Source organism: Typopeltis vanoorti, chromosome 23 (genome assembly GCF_054136105.1).
Source record: "Typopeltis vanoorti isolate ZY-2024b chromosome 23, IOZ_Tvanoo_1.0, whole genome shotgun sequence".
NCBI classification, from domain to species: domain Eukaryota; kingdom Metazoa; phylum Arthropoda; class Arachnida; order Uropygi; family Thelyphonidae; genus Typopeltis; species Typopeltis vanoorti.
Genome location: NC_143571.1, coordinates 78,969,486 through 78,994,480, shown reverse-complemented (window position 1 = coordinate 78,994,480; position 24,995 = coordinate 78,969,486). Strand labels below are relative to the sequence as shown.

The 24,995-nt window shown below is 35.1% G+C and overlaps 1 protein-coding gene across 1 annotated transcript in view; it reads left to right on the top strand.

Moving 5' to 3' along the window:
* The window catches only part of LOC150094022 (ribosomal RNA-processing protein 7 homolog A), a 28,501-nt gene extending 6,340 nt beyond the window's left edge, over positions 1–22,161 (top strand). Inside the window, exons 2-3 of the mRNA XM_090413062.1 lie at positions 11,039–11,191; positions 21,842–22,161. Coding sequence (XP_090269188.1) covers positions 11,039–11,191; positions 21,842–22,095 — 407 coding nt within the window. The 3' untranslated portion in view covers positions 22,096–22,161. The remainder of the gene's footprint in view (positions 1–11,038; positions 11,192–21,841) is intronic.
* Positions 22,162–24,995: the final 2,834 nt, after the last annotated feature.

Sequence of the window (24,995 nt, the reverse complement as noted above, 5' to 3'; positions counted from 1 at the left end):
CATGCAAGAACTGTCCAGGAGTTGACACCTGCCCATATCTATTCTTGTCCAGCAATTGCTGCTGCTCTACAGAAAATTGAGTATGAAAGAAAATTAGCCAAGTAGGTCAAAGTAAAATCCAAAAGATTTTTCTTGTTGTATGTAACAAATAAGAGAAGAATGATTATGGAAAGATGATCTTAATCAGTGCTGGTGGTAGGAAGGTGACAGATGTAGAAGAAATAGTTGAGTTGCTGAGTGATTGGTTTGCAAGGATATAACATATAAGTGAAGATTTTGGTGTTGCTGATGTGACAGAGACTGATGTGAGAATTGAGGTAGATGAACAGGAGGTGCTGAGCATATTGAAAAATGTTGTTATTGCGAGTCCATTAAAGAGCTTCTAGATATGACCAAGGATCTGTAGAACTGCTTTGGCAATCTGTTGAACTTTGATTGAGTGAAGTTCAACAGATTGCCAAAGCAGTTCTACAGATCCTTGGTCATATCTAGAAGCTCTTTAATGGACTCGCAACAACAACATTTTTCAATATGCTCAGCACTTCCTGTTCATCTACCTCAATTCTCACATTAGTCTCTGTCACATCAGCAACACCAAAATCTTCACTTATATGTTATATCCTTGCAAACCAATCACTCAGCAACTCAACCATTTCTTCTACATATGTCACCTTCCTACCACCAGCACTGATTAAGATTCTCTTTCCATAATCATTCTTCTCTCATTTGTTACATAACAACAACAAGAAAATCTTTCGGATTTTACTTTGACCTACTTGGCTAATTTTCTTTCATACTCTGATTTGGGCCTTTCTTACGATGCTAATCAGCCTTTGTGCCCAGTAGTTTGTATGTTCATGGGTATGAGTATCACTTTTTTCTTTATGTTCCCTCCACAATATTTTCTTTTTTATAGTTCCTACTTTATTATTCAAATTAAGTGGATATTGAATCCAACATTATTTCAAAGCCGAATAGAGAAACTACAAGAGTTTCGTGCCGAATATAGAAACTAAAAGTTTCGGTGGATCCAAGCGTAAACAAACCTTTCATGACAGGGGCAACTCGTAGTAAAGATGGAGCAAGCTCTGATCACTATCCTTAGTATTTCCCATAATGTAAAACACATCTCCTAGAGGACATGTATGATGTTATACATTATAGGGCGGGGGGTCATTATGCCCTCGCATGAAAAGTTTGCTTACGTTTGGATTCGCTGAAACTTTTATAGTTTCTATATTTAGCATGAAACTCTTGCAGTTTCTCTATTCGGCTCTGAAATAATGTTGGATTCAATATCCACTTAATTTGAATAATTGTGCTTTGCTGAAGTGAAGCTTTTGCCTCTCTTATTTCAGTAGTTCCTACTTTATATCTCTGCTCATTCACTTAACCTCCTGGCCCTGGGTATAGTCTGACACTACATCTCTCAAAAAATTCCTCTATTTGCCGTGAATACTCTTTACATTCTATCCCTGTAACTATGTCATTTTCTGTCAACCAGGTCTTGCTGATGCCTATAATTTTTTTGCCAAGTCTGACCAATGCCAAAAAAACTCCTCCTTTATTTGTATGGTGGATCTAGTACCATCAACAAGTTCTGGTGTTCAACTTTTCACTAGGGGTTGCAAAAGAATATTTCATAATGTGCTGATATTCTGTGAAAAAGAATTATTAGAAGGCAGTCTTCTTGTTCCAATTTCTCAGGCACAAAATGTGTGAGTGAAATTGCAGGCATATCAGAGTTAACTATTAAAACAATTCATAGGGAATCAAAAGATGAAGATAACCAAAATTTAAATCTCCTAAAAACCATTAGAAAAAGAAAACTATTGAAAACGCAACTTTGAATGATTTTGATGTAGACATTATAAGAACTATTCATGAATTTTACTTGGTCGAGAAAAAAAGTTCCAACTGTTCCTAAATTGATTTCTGTGCTGAAAGAAAAAAAAAATTAATTTTTCTTGGAAAAGAGAAACTTTAGGAAAATACTTCATGAAATTGGATTTTGTTACAAAAGGTCACAGAATAAAATAAACTTATTATGGATTTCATTGGATATCAGTACAATGGATCTTTCATCCACTGTACTGCTTCAAGCTGATTTCTAGTATAGTTGCCTTCCTTATAATTTCATATAAATTCCTTCCACCTTGTTCCTTGTGCATGCGTACTTGTCCTCTGAGTCAGGACTACGTGGTCATTGAGACATAACATACACACAAAGGCAGCACAAAACTGATATAATATCCACTGATACACACAAAGGCAGCACAAAAGTGATATTACTGATATACATGGATGAAAGATGAGTCCTAAGTGGGGGTGCCCACTATGTATACCTGTTGGTGGCCTAGGATGTAAACTGGAATCTTGAAGTATTAGTGTCTCCCATATTTTGAGAAGTTTTATGCAACCATATTTATTTAAATTAGGCTGATTTTTAAGAACAGCAGATTCTAAAAACAGTTTTTCTCTTCTAAATGTACTGTGCTGGTGCACGATGGTCTTTTTCCAGTTGATTCTGTGAGCTGTATCCAGAGCATAGTCAGGTCTGCAAGGCCAAATTGATCAGCATTTAAGACTTAACACATGAATGATAGAAACTTATTCAGAGGTTCTGTAAGATTGGCAACAAAAAAAAAAAAATTGCATTGATTTAACCTTGAAATGTTGAATCCGATCTGAGTAATGATTCCTTCCCATTACTCAGATCAGCATACACATCAGGAAAGCAGCATGTGCATTATGCAATACTGATGTGGAGTCAAAATCAAGCAAGAATATACAAGTAAACTTGTTGTGAAGATACGCAGACTGTTTTGTTTACACTTGAGTAAAGGATTAAAACAGTATAATTTCTTGTCAAGTGTATATTTTGACCAGCTGCAATTTCAGGTCTAAGTTGTGAATGTTCAACAGGACACAGTCTGCCAAATTTGATGTATTAAATCCAATAAAAAAATAGCAAAGATTATTCCTCAACTGTATTTTCTTTTTCTTTTTCTATACAAAGTTTTGCAAGTTTCATCAGAATTTATTATTATTTATTTATATCTTACATAAGATTCCTGCAAAATTTAATATCATTTGACTTAAATGAAAGGAGAGCATTTGCTCAGCCAATTTTGACCACAACTGGCTGATTTTGGAAATAGTCACTTGTTTATATTTTCTTTGCGAATTTTAGCCCAACTGGGAAAAAAAATGAAAGGGGGGGTTGTAAAGAACTTTGTGGATGGCACAGGTCTTGTGAGAAATTCAGCCTTATTCAATAAAATGATTGCAAGATTGCAAGGAGAGATACTTTTATCTATAGAATTTCTGTAGGTCACATTGTTGAACTGTTTCTGACTAAAGTTACTTATTTGTTTCTTGTTTGATTAAGACTATGGGAAATTTAATGTGATTAGACTAAAATGAAGGAGGAGGGTTTTGGGGTTGGAGAAATAGTGTCCTTTATAGACACCTCTACTAATCTCATTGTTCAACCAAGTTTGACCAAACTTGGAATATAGCTGATTCTGACATTTCATGTGGTCTTCTATAAAATTTACTGATTTAGACTAAAATAAAAAGGGGAGGGAGTTACTTTTCCTGATAACACCTTGAATCACATTGTTTAATCATTTTCAACCATATTTGGAATATAATTGTTTCTTGTTGCTTAATAAGGTTCCCCGAGAGCCCAGTTAGATTAAAATGAAGAGAAGGTTGTAGGTGGCGATGAATTCCTTCCTCAGATACTCGTATAAGTTGCTGAATTTTTTCAGGCTTTAGAGAAAGCAACTGACACAATGAAAAAGGAAAAATTGGTCCTTTTTTGGGGGATCTAAATAGCAGAGTAGGAAATGATTGTGAGACATACAAAAATATTTTTGGAAAATTTGGAGAAAAGAGCAAAGTTAATAATAATGGCAAATACCTGTTCGATTTCAGCTCAGGACATGGAATGGTTATTACTAAGTTTTAAAAGTTTTAAAGCTAATAAAAGTTGAGCAGCTCTCAGATGTGAACTGTAGACTAAAATACACAAAGATTATTGAAGAAAAAATGAAAGAGTTTGAGAACAGGAACCAAACCTTGGAGATTCAGTGGCAAGTCTTGAAGAAAACCCCTGATTGATTCTGCCAGAAAGGCATGTGGTGAGTTTGTCTGCAAGGATACAAAAATCAGAACTCCATGGTGGACACAGGAAGAGGCAGTGAAGGAAAAGAAGAAAGCATATAAAAAGTTCCTAGCAAATAAGTCAGCTTGTGCTCTTTGAGAATACAGAGACAAATGTAAGAAAGCTAAATACTGTCTAAAACTAACTAAACAAAAGTCATGGGAAGACTTTGGCAAGAACATAGAAAATAAATATCAGGAAGGTGGCAAAATATTCTGGAGGTTGTTGAAGAAGCTTAGAAATGGAGGAAAGAGTGTTGTAGAAGGAATTAGGGTTGATAAAGGTGACATGAAAACAGGAGAAAAAGATATCCTTGAAGTATGGAGTAATTACTTTGAAAAATTGCTAAATGAAACAAGCAGTGATAGCACAGTTGTAAAAAAACATTCAACAGGCTTACAGTGAGGAATACATATCCATTCTTGAAGTAGAAAAAACCATCAAAGGCTTGAAATGTGAAAAGGCAACAGGAGTAGATGATATTCAACCAGAAATGCTGAAGTATGGTGGTATAAAAGTCTTACAGTGGCTGCACTGCATAGTTCAGAAGGCCTGGACAGAGGGAAGAATACCTGATGATTGGAGTAGAGCTCTCATAGTAGCCATATATAAAAAGGGAAATAAAACTGAATGTGAGAATTACAGAGATATTTCCCTACTGAGTGTTCCTGGTAAGATTTATGCAAGTATAATTGAGAAACGGTTGAGAATAATTGTGGAAGAAAACCTTGGTGAAGAACAAGGTAAAGACCAAGATATAGGTGGTTTGATATGGTACAAAGTGCCTTAGACGATAGAAATATAAGATATGATAATGTTGGAGTCTTGGCAAGTAACTGACTGATTTGGAGGAAAATTGTAGATAGGAAGTTAGTAATGATGTAAATTTTTCATGTAGTACTATCGTATCCTGTACACCCCTTGAGGGTACATGGCAGGAATTTGATGATGATACTCACTTTTTAACATATAAGATGATAGATGAATTTCATCACCCATACTTAGATACCATGAAATCCTGACATGACTTTAAAAAATACTGTATTTGGTCTCTGTAATGTACAAGTTAGAATATGTTAGCCCACCCTTGATGTAGTGCATTCTTGCTATATCACTGGAAAAATGCTATATCACTGGACTATAATTTACATCTTTCATGAATGGGATTATCATATAAAAATAAAAATTTCATAATAGTAATAATGTATCTTTCAGCTGAATGATAACATTATTACCACAGCTCATTTTATATCATTTGAAGCAACAAAAATATTCAGATCACTAAATGAACTCTCCTGTTTTGACAGAAATATGATACACAACAGTCCATGATCAACAGCTTATTCAATATATATCTTAAAAATTGTTGCTGCAATCAACAAGGTCCATGAAAACAAACTGTATTTACTGTTAAATTTTACTTTTAATAATAGAGCCTTTTGTAGCTTGGTCAGTATCAATGATGCTTTTGGGCTGGAAAGAAGACCTGGGTTCAAATTCTGTCTAGAACATGAAGAACCTTTATCAGGACTTTCCAAGTGAAGGTGAGTGAATTGTTCTCATATGGTAATGGTGGCTGGGTTTTCCTCCCAGAAACTTAGGTTTTTCATCCCACAACATGTTAGCAAAAATAGTTTTGGCACACACACAGACACATGCACTCACACACAATTTGCAGACATAGCAGGCAGTGCAGATAGGATGAACTGTTTTGTCATTGGCAGTAATTAAGTTTCTAAGATTCCAAGTTACTTTTTTTTAAAATTTAATTTTTTATGTCTGACTCAAACATGTAAGGACACAAGACTTATAGCATATCAGTGCCTTATGTAGGTAAGAGGATAAAAGAAAGGAGGAATCTGTTCATTTTTTGATAGCCAAATGTTGTATTCTTTGGGGAAGCACAGTGGAGGAGGATGTTCCAAAGTACAGAAGAGGATATAGAAGGTTAGTTTAGCAAGTATCAAGCTGGACTGTAAAAGGATGTTAGTTATTAGCATCTCTTGTTCCAGTTATTTTGGAGGAAAGTGGATGGCTAGTTCAGCAGAGCATTGTCTGTAAAAGTCTTTGTAGAAAGGCATAAGGTAGGAAACTGTGAATGTTTATGGGAGAGATATTGAAGTGGATTTGAGAGAAGGATCATTAATGGATAGCCTTCTTTAGTTAGAATTGAGCAATCTTAGAGAAGATTTTGATTCACCACCCCAAATATGCAAGCAATATTTCATCGTTGGGCAGATTTGGGATTTGTATAGAGTTAGCAGCTGTAAAGGTGTGAACTAGTGTCTTGTGCTGAAAAGTGCACAGTTTTATTTTAGAAGCTGCAGAAGCTATGTTTGAAATGTGTTTATGCGAGGAAAAGCTGGAGGTATAGGTCACTCTAAGAAGAGAAGCCTGATTGTGTTTGGTTATCTAGGTATTATTGAAAGTTAGGGGAATGGATGCATTTCTCGCTCGAGATAGGATTGAGTATTGGCGGCATTGAAGTCTACAGGATTTTTCCTGTCCCATTTGAAATATAGTTATGAGATTGGAGTTCAGGACATTGGTCATGGTAGATCTTAAGGGTTCTAACATGTGAGGACTAAAAGGTTTGTCAAATGAAAAGGAGGAATGGAGTGTACTGTCATTGGCAAAGCTAAGAATAGGATTTGAGGTCTCTGAGAGCAGATCATGTGATGCAATAGGTAGAGAGTAGAGTTCAGAACTCTGGGACACTCCTGCATTGATAGTGAAATCTGAGGAAAAGAAACTATCGACCATGACTCATGATGAGCGATCAGTGAGAAAGTTGCAGAGGGTGGAGTGCAGACTATAGGATGGCAGTTTGCTAACTAGGCTTCTGTGTCAAAATATGTGTGCTAAATACATCTGCAGGTACGACTATGGTCAATCTGGCCTTGCTGACCATGCTTTGGATATAGCTCACAGAATCAGTTGGACCATCATGCTCCATCACAGTAAATTCAGAAGAAAGGGACTATTTTTAGAATCTTCTGCCACTCTTAAAAATCAGTAAATATGGAAAACACTAATACTTTGAGATCTCAATTTACATCCTAGGTCACCGAAGTGAAACAGCACCAGGAAGCATTAAATACTTTTAAAGTTTCCTGGTACTGTTTCACTCCATTAAACTTTTATCATGACTTCTGTACCAAACCTGATGCTTTCAAAATGTTGAGAGTGACCACATGAATTTCTGAATTTTTTCGTGGTTTGGGTCCAGTTGGGATGAAGGCCAGAAGATCAGCTGTGGATCGAGAGTGGTGGAATCCACATTGTTGATCACTGATTAGTTGGTAAGTCTCACAGTAGTGCGGAAGTTGGTTGCCGATGGTAACCTGCTTCATAGTTTTAGAGAAAACAGAAGTGAGAGCAATTGCTGTAGTTCATGGACAGGTTTTTTTATTACCTTTCTTGGGGATGGTCTGAAAGTGGACTTGTTTCCATGCTGTAGGGTAGATGCCAGTTGAATAGGATAGATTGAAGAGTATAGGATAGGTGTTAGTACTGAGGCACAAGTTTTTAATGCAATGGGTGGGGTACCTAATGGTACCCCACCCATTGCATTAGGTACCCCACGATGTTTTGTTTGTATTTGCACTTGAAGTGAGTTAGTGATGTGGAGTAAGCCGTTCTTAGTAGATGGGGGAAGAATTTTGTCCAGGTTATCAATGCTGGAATTGGAAGAGGAATGATGCCAGTAAGTCAGCTTTGTCTTTAGGTGAGATGACTATAGTACCATCTGAATGTGAGAGTGACTGAAACACGAGAGGACAAAACTTGCACCCTGTACCGTGGGCAAAAGACCAGAAAACTCAACTGCCATTTGGACAGGAGGTGTGTTTGCAGTATTTGGCCCTTTCAAAATCTAATTTGGATTTATTTGATGATTGTTTTACTGGTGTTGCAAGCTGCAGTATAGTCAAAGTGAGCAGTTGGAGTTTTGCTCTTGATCCACTCGTGGCATACATTTTTTTTTTTTTTTTTTTTTTTTTTTTACTGAGTTGCCATATTATTTTGAGAACCAAGGCTTGGATGATAGCTGGAAAGTTTGGGCAGGAGGAAGGTCTTCCATCATCCCTGGAAGGGTGATTTTTGTTGTTCGGTCTGAGCAGGTGTTTGGATCAGGGGAACTGATAGAAAAATGACAAGCCATTGAGCCTAGCTCAAAAGGGAAGATGAAATAAAAGTTTTAAAAGTCCCATTTTGAAATTATGTGAATATATCTTTCAACTAATCATGGTTATTTTTATTTATTTTTTATATAGAGCAGTACTGGTCCATTAATCAAATTACAAAAGAAAAGGAATATGCATACAAGATGGCAGTTAAAAAAAAAAAAAAGGTGCACGTGTTGGCTCAGCATGAGCTTTTACAATTTTAAATGTGAAGTCTAGAATATCATTACGTGCACAATATTAACAGCTATCAGTTGAGGTCCTCTGCTGTCATGTTTTAATGGAGCTCAAATTGGGTTTCTTCATATTGTCCATAAACCTTGAAATATTTGTCAGGATGATTAGAATGGCACGAGGACAAAAACTTTTTCTTTGTAGTTCAGTAGCCTCACTACTTTGACAGTTAAGGCACTGACTGTGTGTTACTTTACATCTTGTATTTTTCCTTCTTTTCTTTCATACAGTTTTTGCAGGAGAAACCTAGAATTTTTTACAAATAACATTTTCAAAATATTGGTTCTTAATTAGAAACCAGAGTTCATTTGGTTTTTCTGATTATCAAGAAATTTATAATTATCTAATGAGGAATTGTTCATCTATATTTTTGTGATCTTACAGATAAAAAGGTACACCTTCCTGGAGTAAAAAGTAAAGAAGCAAATGTTCTTCATCTGTTGTTAACTCACCTGTTTTGGGCCATTGAATTTCACAAAGTCCGATAACAGTCCATTCATATCTTTTTAGTTCGTGCTGTAGTAATTTGAGTTGACCTGATTGTAGTAGAGTGCTAATATTCCAAGTTCCGGTCATTAAATAGTTGCAGAGTCTGAATCTGGATCCAGTTTTTCATTATTTTTGTCAGTGATAGTGGTGGTAGTAGTGCCGGTCACTAACTTCTCATTGCCACTCCTGGAGCTGCTAGCATTTAGCTGGGCATAGTAGGATGGCCTTCAAGCCTTGGGAGGACCTACCAGGAGTAATGATACTCCCGACGTGCTTCGCCCATCCTGGCCAGGATCACCCCCTGCCATGGTAAGGCAGCATAGCAGGACTTTGGGGGATTACTAACACTAGACATGAAAAGTGAAACTATATGAAAAAGAAATTCGTATTTACAGGTATAACAATTCATGCATTGATGACGAAGAAGCAGCAGTGTGATAGCTTTATTGTAGCATAGTGTAATTGATACGATTGCTTCACAGTAGCCTAGCCTATACACTAATGAATGCATCGTTATAAAATTTTTCATTTATGCTAATTAATTTAATTTAACTGTTTCATTAGTAATAGTTAATTTTATGCATTTATGTTTTAATTCTGCATCTTTACATTTGTTTATATTTCTCTTGACTGCGAATTCATGTATGGTCTGTTAGTGTACATAAGTTTTGATAAATTTTAACTATTTATAATAGATTTGTGTATATTTTATGCATTCATGATATAACTAACTTTTTCTTAATATTTTTGATAAGGCTACATGTTTTGTCTGCCAGTTTTTTCAAATTTCAAATCTTCAAAAAAATTTCCAATATCTTTATTGAAAAAAATCAGCACATCAGTGGACCCATGCAGTTCAAACTTATGTTATGCAAGGGTCAGCTGTGTATATATTGAACAAAATTATGTTTATGCTACCACTCAAGGCATTTATTGCTTTTTTGCACGTGCTTACCCAAAATATTCACAATTTGTTAAATTGTGAGTGTTTTGGAACACCCATCTCATATCGTGCCAATTCAAGGGTCAGCTGTGTATATATTGAACAAAATTATGTTTATGCTACCACTCAAGGCATTTATTGCTTTTTTACATGTGCTTACCCAAAATATTCACAATTTGTTAAATTGTGAGTGTTTTGGAACACCCATTTCATCTCATGTGCCAATTTACAATTTCAATATGTATTTTCTGTAAAGTATTTTAGGCATTGCAGGAATTTTTTTCTCAATGTCATGTTTTTGTCCATTATGCTCAATGATTGTTTTGACAAAGTAATTAACATTCACAAACTTCACGTTGTTGAGATTAATTGGTTGATTACCTTAGTTTGCTTTATAACTTTTAATATACATGAAATCCACAAGCACATAAAGTAGAAAATCCTGTAACACTGTGTGGGAAAGCATATATAGTTCAGACAGGCATGTATTTTTTTGGTGTGTATGTGAATGGGTGGAATTTGAGTTAAACTTGCCTCATTTTCATAAGATTAGCATAAGTTAGCCTTGCTTAAAACAAAACCAAAAAAAAACCTGTCCTCAAAACTGGGATTTGAATCCAGTTCTCTCTCTCTCTTTCTAAATTATATGCCAAAGGCACTTGACCTCTGAGGCATCATGCTTTTAATATTTCAGTAAGTCTTTGAGATAACTTAAAAAAAGCATAGTCAGCAACTTTCCTATATTAACTTCAGCATATCAGGGATATGCATTAAATTATCTGGCATACAGTGATGCAACAGTGTCTTTCTTATCCTAATTAGTTTTTAACTCATATACAAAAAGTAGCTTCTTTAGAGAAAATTATATCGAAACATTTAAAATGGTTTAAAATAAAAAAAAAAAACTTACTAAAAATTGCATTACTTACAGTTGATGTGCAATTCTGTGACTGATTATCAAGAGATTTATAATTATCTAATGAGGAATTGTTCATCTATATTTTTGTAATCTTACAGATAAAAAGGTACACCTTCCTGGAGTCATGGATGAGATTTTGGAAAAATACAGAAGTGTACCTAGTATGGATGAACTTGAAGCAAAAGTAGAAAAATATATAAGGGAATATGATAAGAAGCAAGAAGAGTTGAAACAAAATGCCAGAGAGCTTGGTAAGATAATAGTTGATATATGGTTGAAGAATATGCAATATAACCTGTAAAATCTTGATGGGACAAAAATTTCATTCTTATAATCAACTAAAAGTGTGCTTGTTGTCAACATAAAATTATAGTATTCTTTCCACATTTGTGTTACAGATTAATTTTATTTAGTTATTTTGCTTTAATATATTTAAAATTCATAATGATCATAAAACTTAAATTTATAAGTACAATATAAAATATATACACATGTATTAATTTAATAATGTATTTAATTTTAATACGATTCTGTAAGCTCTCTCTCTCTGCCTGCGGGTAAAATATGATGGTTTTATGAATCCAAAAATGAAGTCAAAATGAGATTGTCAAAGTGCCTCAATGATGAATGTGGTCACTCTTCACAGCAATACAGTGCTCACAATGATGTTTTTTACTGTTTATAATGGTGTCCAGGAGCTCAGTTGGTGATAACAAACATTGCACCTGGAGAGCTCCCCTTAGTCCCTCAAGACTTTTAGGAGGCCGGTCGAGAGCAGAAAACATGTCTACCTAGAGCATCCTTGACATGCTCCATAGAATTTAAGTTCAGTCCATGTGCATTGACAAACATCTTCTGCTCTTGAAGATGTTTGTCAATGAGCTTTGCTCAATGAGGAAAGCATTATCATCCTGTAGGATTGTCTCCCCCCATCACATTCACATAAGTGTCAAGGACCTCATCTCTATAAGTTGCAGTATTCATAGTTCTGATAGGAAGCACATACACTCCAGTGCATCCATCAAACCATCTCACTACTTTCACTATACATGTCTCTTTCACGGATATTAGAAGGATAATAAAGTGTCCATGGTTCTTTCCAGATCAGAGCATGCCTGATAGCACTGTGGCATGATGATGGGGCATGCAGACTATAGGTTACCTAGCATACAGACCATCTTTAGTGTATAGTGGGAAGCAGATACCAATGTTCCTTTCCTGTAACCGATTCAAGGTCAAATTGTAACTGATTTGGGGTAGCACTTCTGCTTCAGCAAGCAGATAATCAAAGATATCAGTCATCCACTGTTGTTTTACTCTGTGGCCTTTCTTCACTGTATCTCTGGGATGCTGTTTGTCACTTGGAATTGGTTTCACAATCTATGACCACAGAACGGCTCGCATGCAATCATTTGGTTACCTTCACCTCACTTTGAATGACTTCTAGTCTTATAACCTTATATTACCTCTGCACACACACGTTCTTGAATGCTAAAAATGCTAAGTTCCTTTCTGATATCTTCATTTTAATATGATTCTGTCATTCATGACATCTGTTCACTCTCCTAATTTTTCTTAGAACTCTCATATCTGTGGTCTCTAGTGTTTGATCAGGTGCTTTATTTCTAACCCAACTCTCAGACTCATAACTTAAAACTGTTTTGAACACTGTCTTGTATACTGCCAGTTTGGTGTTTTGGTTATTTTTTCTCTTATTCTGTATAAATTTATTCCACTGGCTCATTACCATACCAGCTTTACTTATTCTTTTGTCTGTTTCCAAATTTAATTTGCTATCTTTGCTATAAGCTCAGCCTAAATAGTTGATATATTTTACTTATTCTGTAGGTTCTCCATAATGCAGCCAAAGTTTTATATGTTTCCCTATATTCCTATCATCTGCATAAAGAAAGAACTAAGTTTGATATCTGTGATTTTAATATCAGATTTAATACCACTTTCTTTCATAATACAATCCATATAGATGATGAATAAAAGTGGAAGTAATGTGCATCCTTGTCTTATCCTTGATTTTACATCAAACCTATATTTTCTTCAATTTTTCCTGCTGAGTTACAGTTTGAATATAGACTATGTATTGCTCTGTACAATGCTCCATCTGCCCCATATAATTGTGTTTTGAAAAGCTTTTTTTCTGGGCACCTTGTTGTATGCATTTTCCAGATCAACAAAATAATTTTGTCATAATTTTGCCCATCTTGATCTTGACAACCTCTATTTGGGTCTGTACTCAACTTGTTCCACAATTTTTCTCAACTTCTTTTCAGATATGATTGCATTAACCTTTCCTGGAACACTTAGCAGATAAATTCCTCTGTAATTCTCACATTCAGCTTTATTCCCCTTTTTTATAGATGGGAATTATGAGAGCTCTATTCCAATCATCTGAAATTCAACCCTCTGACCAAGCCCTCTGAATTATGCAGTGTGGCAACTGCAAAACCTTTGTACCTCCATATTTAATTAAGTATCTCTGGCTACATACCATCAACTCCAGCTACCTTTCTACATTTCAAGTGCTTGGTGGCTTTTCTTCTACCTCAAGTATTGATATGTGCTCCTGTATAAGTGCATATGATGGTACAATATGATATGATTTCTAAAACACGTTTATATCATAAAAATGAAGCCAAGCCACATGTGTCATATTTTTCAGTGTTTCTGTCAAAATTTGTTATTTGAAATTCCTAGTACTCTCAGAACATATTTAGTTATTGTGTGCAAGTCATTTGTTTAGTAATATCTAGCAACACAAGTTTTAGTACTTTGCAAAATACTGTAGTCATCATATTTACAAAAGGTGTCCACCCCCACCCATTAGTATAACTTTTCTAGTATTATCTTGTTACCTTTTGCATTGAAACTTTCAGCTCTGTTAATGTTTATTAGTGGTTGGGAAATTTTTGGAAGTGAGTTGATATATTATTTCTTGATATGGCCAACTAAAAATAATATGCCACCCTTGAATCATAGCTTGATGATGATACCATCAGTATACTAGCATAGGGTATTGGAAGTTTATTTTTCACTTGGTTAGACTATAATAAATTTAGTTGACTCCTTTATCCAAGTGTAAGCAAACAAAGTTTGTGCCTGAAAATATCTTCAGGACTGAGGTAAGGTAGTGCAACACCAGGCAACTCCGAGCAAAGGTGGACCAAGCTCTCATCACTCCTTGTCTCAGTATCTCCCATAATGCAAAACACATCTCCTTGCGGACATGTATACTGCTATGCATTAAGGGAAGGGCCACTACCTCAACTTTTATTGAGATCTCGTTAGTGGGAAGCAGACCCAAACATGGAGATACTAAAGCAGAAGCAATAGGAGAGGTCATATTTACCTATAGGAGTTGGCAACAGGTGTACCACCTTATTATTGAATTACTCTGGATTTAGAGAAAGATGTTGGAAGTTTATTTTTCACTTGGTTAGACTATAATAAATTTAGTTTAATCCTTTATCCAAGTGTAAGCAAACAAAGTTTGCACCTGAAAATATCTTCAGGACTGAGGTAAGGTAATGCAACACCAGGCAACTCCGAGCAAAGGTGGACCAAGCTCTCATCACTCCTTGTCTCAGTATCTCCCATAATGCATACCAGTATACATGTTCGCAAGGAGATGTGCTTTGCATTATGGGAGATACTGAGACAAGGAGTGATGAGAGCTTGGTCCACCTTTGCTTGGAGTTGCCTGGTTTTGCACTACCTTACCTCAGTCCTGAAGATATTTTCAGGCGCAAACTTTGTTTGCTTACACTTGGATAAAGGATTAAACTAAATTTATTATAGCATAGGGTATATTTGTGTATGTTATTTGAATACATATTCAAATTAAAAAATATTAGAAAATAATTGCAAGCATTCCTACAAAAAGGGGAAAAAATTTTATTTCTTTTTTTCTTCTTTTTTTGTGAATCAGTTGTTTATACAATACAGTATCTCAGACCTCAAGTTCAGCTCGGTATAAAGAACCCTTATTTTAATTGTTAAGCTGAAGTCAGAAATCACTCCAAATATATCAAGAAATAATTTATTCAATTTTTTACAGTAATTATATATAGGCTCATTAGCAAACATATACAGTAAAACCTCATCATGAAGGTTGTTTTCTTGATCATAAATTAGTAAATAATAATATTTGGTTAACCGATCAAGTGTTGATCAATTTTATTAATTAACTGAACCAACTAGTTTCTCCACACTTATCTGTTGGCTTCTTCAGGGCACTTACATATAGGTTTAAACACTCTCACAATTATGCGTAACTGCAAAACTGACAAGAATAAAAACTGACTAGAATAATTACAAATAAAATGGTATCTAACGTGAGTGAAACACGTATCGCGTGTACAAGATCAGCTAGCTGTTGCTGAGGAACCTTCTGTAGTTTGTATTAAAGTTCATTTCTTCCGTTTTTAAGGCTCTGATTAGGGTTTTCCATATCTCTGGCAGTATTAGGCCTTGATTTCTGTTAAGGTTCACAGTAGAACGGGTGACTGTGGCTGCTTCTTTGAACATTCTTGAATGGTAATCTTCCTCTAAGTAAGGGGAACAGCTTTTGTCTCACTCGATGACATGGTTAGTTGTGGAGAAATGAGACGATAGGCCAGAAATGTCCTGTCTGTTGTTTTTGACATAGCCAATGTGCTATGTCAAAAACATCAGACAGGACGTTTTTGTTCTACTGTGAACCTTAACAGAAATCAAGGCCTAATACTGCCAGAGATATGGAAAACCCTAATCAGAGCCTTAAAAACGGAAGAAATGAACTTTAATACAAACCACAGAAGGTTCCTCAGCAACAGCTAGCTGATCTTGTACACGCGATACGTGTTTCACTCACGTTAGATACTATTTTATTTGTAATTATTCTAGTCAGTTTTTATTCTTGTCAGTTTTGCAGTTACGCATAATTGTGAGAGTGTTTAAACCTATATGTAAGTGCCCTGAAAAAGCCAACAGATAAGTGTGGCGAAACTATTATTAACTGAACCAACTGAACTAGTTGGTTCAGTTAATTAATAAAATTGATCAACACTTGATCGGTTAACCAAATATTATTATTTACAGTAAAACCTCGTTTTTACGTTCCTGCGATTTACGTCATTTTCCGTTGGTCCCACCTTAAGACCTATTCTTATGATATATTGTTTTCCCACCATTAACAACTTGATGGGGACGTTATTTCCCGTGATATGCATTTTTTTCTCGGATAACAATACTGATTTTCGAATCAATTTCTGCGGAAATCTGCGCATTTCTGTTCCCAGATGGCATTGCTTTCGACTGTAGTTTCGTTTCCGCTATCACGGTGACTTGCACATTTGCAGTAGTGATGAGCGATACTGTGATTTTTCAATCACAGTACGAATTGATATTGCAGAATTTCTGCTATGTAATTTAGCGTGTGAAAGTTGCTTTCAAGTTGTGGTGGTGGATTATCCATGTTAGTAACATGGAGAAAAAAGACAGAAAATGTATTTCTGTAGAAGAAAAGATGGCAATTCTGCGACATGTAGATTGGCATGCTGGAACACGTGAGCATTAAGCAAAAGATCTTGGACTCTCCTTGTCCTCTTTGAACACGATAGTAAAAAACAGGTCAAGCATTGAACCCAATGCAAAGCAATCTGGCGGTATGTCAAAAAAAAAAAAAAAAAAAGAAAAGCAATCAACAATTAAAGATTTTTTAAATAGATAAATGTAAGTAATTGTAAATTCATTTATTTTCAGTTATTAAATTTTGTAATCTAGTATGTAGACTCACATACTAGCAGTAAGTCATCTTTTAGCCTTTTTTAAATGTTTTTTTACATTTCTTGCTATTTACACTTTCCTGCTTTTTTCCATCAGTCCCCTGAAAAGTGTAAAAAAGGGGTTTTATTGTATATATATATGTTTGCCGGCCTGGTTGGCTGAGTGGTCAATGTGTCCGCTCTCCAGCCAAAAGGCTGTGGGTTCGAATCCCGCCGTGGATTTGGATGTTTGTGGTTGTCTGTGAAAATAGTAGTGGTGATGATGGGCAGTAGGTGGCATTGGTGTAGATGATGGTAGTTGCTGTTTGTTGTAGTTGGTGGATTGAGTGGTGGAGACAGAGAGTTGTAGAGTAGGTGCCCTCCCTCAATGAGTCTTTGGACTCCCTAGAGGTGTTACATAATAATAATAATAATAATAATAATAATAATAATATATACAAGTTGTGAATTGTAAACTGTAAATGGTAAATAATTTACAAATAATACAGAAATTATAAATAATCTACAAATAGTTGCAAAACTGTAAATAATAACCCTCTCTAACATGCTTTCTTTCAGTTTGAAGTGTAATGAACAAAGATAGCTGCGTAGCCTCATACTGAAAAAAAATTAGATAATCATTGATTCATCATAAAACTACATTTCAATCAAAACTTTAAGCAATTAACAGTGCTGTTAATTCTCTGAGGGTGGACAAAACAGCACATACAAAGTTATATTATTCCGTGCACTGAAATCTCAGTTTAAAGTTTGTTCTTTAAACTGAGATTTCTAACAAGAGGGGAGGGGGTAATTTAATTGAAAAAGCAAAAAAAAACAATCCTTCCTTCCAGTAATAGAGAAAATATTCATGAACAGAAACACTTACTACTTCTGTGTAATATGAAGAATAAGATAAATTAAAGATGCCAAGAAATTATATTCTTGCTTTAATCCTTTATCCAAGTGTAAGCAAAGTTTACGCCTGAAGTAATTTCAGGACTGGGAAACTCGTATATAGAGGCTAATGACTTCACTTCAGTTGCCTTAGTATCCCATAATACAAAGCACATATCATTATGGGCATGTATGATGCTATGCATTATAGGGGGCATCACTATGCAGACCACTTTCAACCTTTATTGAGGTCTCATCAGTGGAAGCCAGACCCAGAAGTGATACCAAGGTTGAAGTAATACACAAGTCATATTTCCATATATGAGTAGCCAAGAGGTGTCACACCTTATTATTATAATATTCTGCATGTTGGACGTTTAATCTCTAATCTCTGATCCAGAGTATGTTTGGAGTCTCTCTGTTTTGCTTAATTTTTGATCATTTGATGAGAGATTTCTCTTCTATGCTACATGACCCTTAAGTATTGTGACTGATTCCATGGTTATGAAATACTTTGCTTGTCACTTTTTAATATTGTCACTTTATATTGCTCCTCAACAGAGCACGACAACTTATTTGGTACTCCACTGAGTAAGCAGACTGATTGTGAGACATCTGATTTAAGCACAACAGTGTTATTGTACTACACCTCAAAATCATCTAGCAAACATGCCTACCAGCTAGAAAAATCTCCAATTAACAGATATAGCATACTGTCATCATTAGCTTTAATTTCTTTTGCCGTAATTCAAAAACAGTCCAAAAGAGATTTATTGTCTGGACTCTCACAAATCCCTCCTAAGCATTTGGGAACAATGTATTGTCTCATGTATGTTAATCACATCTCGCTTTGTCCAGTAATTATTGGACAACTTACACTCACCAAATCTTGAAGACAAACACTGATATGGGGGAGGGATGCATATAGAGACTGTTTGAATATAAGTTGCAAAATGAAATGAATGGTGCATATGTTTGTATGCTGAATTACAATAATTACACTTCATGTGACATCACTCCAACATTATTTCAGCGTGTTTGCTATTTGCAATTTTACTGATTACTGAACATCAAAAAAAAAAAAAAAAAGTCCAACCCTCCTAGAAACTAATGTCATGTAACTCACTTTAATTCCAGCATTTTTGTTTTCCCTTTCCCCATATGAAAAGTGTTTTATCTGGTTTTTTTATATCTATATAATATATATATATATATATATATATATATATATATATTTGCAATTTTACTGATTACTGAACATCAAAAAAAAAAAAAAAAAAAGTCCAACCCTCCTCCAAGAAACTAATGTCATGTAACTCACTTTAATTCCAGCATTTTTGTTTTCCCTTTCCCCATATGAAAAGTGTTTTATCTGGGTTTTTTATATCTATATAATATATATATATATAAAAAGTCCAACCCTCCTCCTAGAAACTAATGTCATGTAACTCACTTTAATTCCAGCATTTTTGTTTTCCCTTTCCCCATATGAAAAGTGTTTTATCTGGGTTTTTTATATCTATATAATATATATATATATAAAAAAAAGTCCAACACTCCTCCTAGAAACTAATGTCATGTAACTCACTTTAATTCCAGCATTTTTGTTTTCCCTTTCCCCATATGAAAAGTGTTTTATCTGGGTTTTTTATATCTATATAATATATATATAAAAAAAAAGTCCAACACTCCTCCTAGAAACTAATGTCATGTAACTCACTTTAATTCCAGCATTTTTGTTTTCCCTTTCCCCATATGAAAAGTGTTTTATCTGGGTTTTTTATATCTATATAATATATATATAAAAAAAAGTCCAACACTCCTCCTAGAAACTAATGTCATGTAACTCACTTTAATTCCAGCATTTTTGTTTTCCCTTTCCCCATATGAAAAGTGTTTTATCTGGGTTTTTTATATCTATATAATATATATATATATATATATATAAAAATACCAAGCAATTTTAAACCTGGTTTTACTCCATTTCCCAAGTAAGCAAACAGACAAATAAGTTAAGTTTGCGCCTGCAAGTGATGCAAGTCTAGCTGATCCTACAGGTAGTGCAAGACCAAGGCAACTCATGGTAAAGGTGGCATAAGCTCTGATCACTAATCTTAATATTTACCCTTAATGCCAAAACACATCTCCAAGAAGGGGATGCAAGATGTTTTGTATTAAAGGCAAGGGGCCACTACCCAGACTGGTTTCGACCTTTATTGAGGTCTCGTCAGTGGGAGCTAGGCTAGAAATACCAAGATTTAGTAATACAGAGCTTATAAGTATTTTACCAGAACAAGTTGCCATAAGGTGTTTTAACCTTATTAAATAAAAATCTCTGGAGGAGATATAAATGTACCACGAGTTGTCTTGGTCTTGCACTACCTGTAGGATCAGCTAGACTTGCATCACTTGCAGGCGCAAACTTGACTTATTTGTCTGTTTGCTTACTTGGGAAATGGAGTAAAACCAGGTTTAAAATTGCTTGGTATTTTTAACATTTATTCTACCTAAGGTAAAATACCTTCTACATTTATATCTCCTCCAGAGATTTTTATTTAATAAGATTAAAACACCTTATGGCAACTTGTTCTGGTAAAATACTTATAAGCTCTGTATTACTAAATCTTGGTATTTCTAGCCTAGCTCCCACTGATGAGACCTCGATAAAGGTCGAAACCGGTCTGGGTAGTGGCCCCTTGCCTTTAATACAAAACATCTTGCATCCCCTTCTTGGAGATGTGTTTTGGCATTAAGGGTAAATATTAAGATTAGTGATCAGAGCTTATGCCACCTTTACCACGAGTTGCCTTGGTCTTGCACTACCTGTAGGATCAGCTAGACTTGTATCACTTGCAGGCGCAAACTTGACTTATTTGTCTGTTTGCTTACTTGGGAAATGGAGTAAAACCAGGTTTAAAATTGCTTGGTATTTTTAACATTTATTCTACCCAAGGTAAAATACCTTCTACATATATATATATATATATTTATCCAACATATAAGAGGTACAAGAACCTATAGCACATTAGTGCAGTGTGTGAAGTGCAGATAAAGTTTGAGAAAGAAGAAACCTATTGACGTTCTACTTAAAGAGCTGTAGGTTAAAGTTGTTGGGTAGTACATAATTGGGAAGTCTGTTCCAGAGCACAGAAGTAGATGGAATAATTGAGAAAGAGAAGAAGCAGGTTCCATGAGTTTGCAGTTGCACTGTAAGGGGATGTTGGAAAGCTTCTGCTCTTGTATTAACATGCTTAAAAGTGGAGGAACAATGTTAGGGAATTCACTGGAGCAGTGACCTTGGAAGTACTTGTAGAAGAGACACATGGCTGAAACATTGCATCTGTGAGATATAGGTTGAAGTGAGCCTGTGAGGGAAGGATCATCTGTGAGCCGAATTGCTCTCCTCTGAATGGCATCAAGAATTTTTAAGGCGGCCTTAGGTGCACTATGCCAAATGTGTGACTAGTATTCTGAGGATGGGGAGATTTTGTGTGATGTAAAATAGCATCTTGAGTGGAAAAGAATGCTTAGTTTTTAGAAGCTGAGGACACTATTGATGTGATGTGTTTATTCCAGGAGAGGTTGGAGGTAATTGTCAGTCCAGGGAGAGATAATTCACCCTGTCTGGCAATGTGTTTATTACTGAAGATGAGGCAAGGTGAGTTGAGATCCTTTTTATGCAAGAAAAAGCTGGACTGTCTTTTGGCAGCATTGAAGGTCATCAGTGTTTAAGGCACTGGTTGCAGATGATCTTGATGGTAAGTGATGTCTGGGAACTACATGGTTTGTGAAAGGAGTAGGATGAATGAAGAGTGCTGTTATCAGCAAGGCTATGGATAGGATTTGCAGTGATTGAGAGTGTATAAGAGAAAGAGGATAGATGAAAGAATGGAGCCCTGAGGCATTCCTGCATTGGTGTTAAAGCTTGAAGAGAGGGTGCCATGCACCATGACATGCAATGAATGATCACAGAGGAAGCTGGCTATCCAGTTATTGAGATGACAGTTAGATCAAAGGAAGGCAGTTTATATTCAAATTGATGCTAAACTTCATTTTCTTCATAACTTTTGAAATGATTTTTGACAAATTTGAGTGTGCCTTCAAATTAATTGCCATTCTGGAAAACTGTTTTTTAACTATTCTAACTATTCAACAAATAATATACAACATTTCTATGTTATTGCAGTAAATATGTATTGCAATTCTGTATTTTTGTTTAATGTTTTGTTCTCTTCAAAACTATAGGTGAGGCAGATGATGAAGGTTGGATAACAGTCAGTAGGCGTGGTAAGAATTCAACTGCTCCTTTAATTGATGCAGCTTCTCTCAATGCCTCTGGTAAAATAAAAAAGAAGCGAAAACAAAAAGATTTGATGAACTTCTATAATTTTCAGGTGAAAGAGTCCAAATTAAAGCGAATGACTGAAATGAGTGAAAAATTCGAGAATCAGAAAAGGTTGATTGCAGAGAAGAAAGGTGCAAGGAAGTTTAAGCCTTAACTTTCTTCTTAGCTTATTGTAAATATGTTAATTAAAAAGAAATAAAAAAATTTTTGACTGGTTTTATTTTTGTGAACTTCAGATAATGTTAGATCTTTCCTAGCTTATTGGTGCATGTAAAGCACACTAAGATATCATTAACCCCCCTCCCACCCAGTTTATTCATAAGAACATTTATAGAATAAGTTCAGCTTCTTGAATACAGAATATTTAAAAGTAATAGCGTGTATTTTAACCATTGCTGCAACACCTCACTAGTTTAAGATGAATCGCACTGATTTCTTTTGCCATGCAAGCACACACCTGTTTGTCACAGAAACATCATTACATGTCATTTCATACATCTGTAGATTTCACGGACATATCAATGTAGCAACTTTATATGTAGATTTCACAATTTCCATTTGCCATAAGATTACCTCACCCATTCAAAAACTGATGTGGTGAATACTCGAGAATTCTGTGCAGCTATATCAAAAGTTCACCTCATAACTTTTTGTGGTGAACTTACTGCAACACTGCCACTGTTAAGATGAAGCGTCTAATTGCAAGAAGTTAATACTTTATCTTAAGAAGCTTGTATCATATGGTTGCTAGTCCTTGTTCTTTTCACAATCTTCCACATAACCTTTGCAAGACTGCACAGTTTTATCACATCCTAATTAATAATCATGAGGTCTAGTCATCTGTGATAGTTGTTGGCCAATGTCTTTGATAACAGTAAATGTTAATTTCTGCTATACTCTTTTTTGCGTGATTTTGGGTAGTCACATTTGCTACTTATAGTTTAATGTCCCTTCATGATTGCTTGATTGAACTCTAACCTCTATGTCAGGAGATATTTATGACATCTGCAAGGCAGTTGAGTTGGCCATTTTGTTTGAAAATTTTGCTCTTAGTTTGAAGTTTCATAATAGATGTTAAGTAATAATGTATGTCATATGAATCACAATTCTTCAGTGTTCAACAGTTCTATCTGTTACGTAACCCATATTTCTGTCATCAGTGCAATGGGAACAGTCACTTTTCCGACTCACCTGGTCAACACCATGAAGCTACTTTAAAGCCATAGTTCAAAAGAACGATTTTTACATAAAGCATCTTTTGTGAATCTCTTCAGTGGTATTCATTTCATCTAACCTATAGTTAGATGAAATGGATGTATGAATACCTAGAGGTATTTCTAAAATATTAAAAAGAAACTATGAATGAAATTAAATTAATGCCAGATATGACTTATAAATCTTAACTGCATTTGTTCTCCAGCATATATACAGTTGACCCTTGAACACCACAGGGGTTAGGGGCGACGATTCCCCCCCCCCCATGTCGAAAATCCATGTATAACTTTTAACTTCCTAAAAACTTTACTAATAACCTACTGTTTTCTGGAAGACTTACTGATAACATAAACAGTCAATTAACACATATTTTTATGTTATATGTATTATACACTGTATTCTTACAATGAAGTAAGCTAGAGAAAGAAAATGTTATTAAGAAAATCATAAAGAAGAGAAAATACATTTACAGTACTTGACTGTACTATCAATAGCATAAGTTTACGTCATCTATTTACAAGATGAATCATCTGTCAGTCAGTACCTACATCAATATTGTCTTATATGATACAAAACACCGTAGATGTTAAACATATTACTAACACTCTTTTCTTTCTTTCTCTCCCATAGTCGTAAATGGACCATTGGGTCACTCATGGCTAGTAGGTGATATTCTTTGTTTGCCTCCTCCAATCATCTTGGTCTCTTGTTCTTGATGTCGGTTGAGAAAGGGAGGAATTTGTCCATTTTTTGATGTTATCAGTCCATTTTAATCAAGGTTGGCCTCTAACCCTTGATCCTGAAACGATTCCTTTTAGAGCTTGCTTTGGAATGCCATTAGCCATATGTTCGAACCATTTCATCTGTCCTCTTCTGATGACTGTCAGAATATTTTCCCTTTTTCTCCCATCTATTGAATCAATCAGTTTTTGGACATTTTCATGAGCAGTATAGGGAATTCTCAAAAGTCTTCTATAAGTTTTCAGTTTTTATTTCAAAAGACAGGAGTCTCCTCTCATCTTTCCTCAATAAAGTCCAGGCCTCACAACCATACAGGAAGATAGAATTCACCAAGGTGTCAATTAGTCTTAATCTGGTTGTGATCACTATTCTGTTATCTCCCCCACAATGGTTTTAACTTCTGTAGGGCCACGGTTGCCTTAGCAATTCGGTATTTAATGTCAGTTTTTGAGCGACCATCTTGACTCAACGTGCTTCCTAGATAAATGAACTTGTTTACACTCTCAATTTGTTTATTGCCAATTTGTTTCTTTAAGAGTTCAATGTCTGATTTTGAGGTTATCATTGTTTTTGTGTTTTGTAAGTTTATGTATAATCCATATTTTTTTAATCTTCCAAAAACGCAGCTGGTTATCTCTTGTAATTCTTCTTCACTTTCTGCCAGAAGATCGATGTCATCTGCAAAACGTAAGTTATTTATTCTTAGTCCACCAACTGCTATTCCAGTGTCATATTCATGAAGAGCTTCATCTGTGACATATTCTGGAAAACAATTAAAAAGAAGAGGGGACAAGATGTATCTGTCTCCCCCCCCTCTCCCTGTTCTGCCCAGAACGGTTCACTGCTGTAATTTTTAATTTCAATTCTCCTATCAGATGAGAAATAAAGAGATTTAATGATCCTAATGATTTTGTTGTCAATACCATAATGTTCTAAAATTTTCCATAATGCCTCGTGCCATATTGAGTCAAAAGCTTTTTGAAGGTCGAAAAAGTTGTGACAGATTATTTTGTTATGTTCTATGTATTTTTCACCTAGATGTGTATTGTAAAAATATGGTCGATTGTACTTCTGAACTTCCAGAAACCTGCTTGTTCA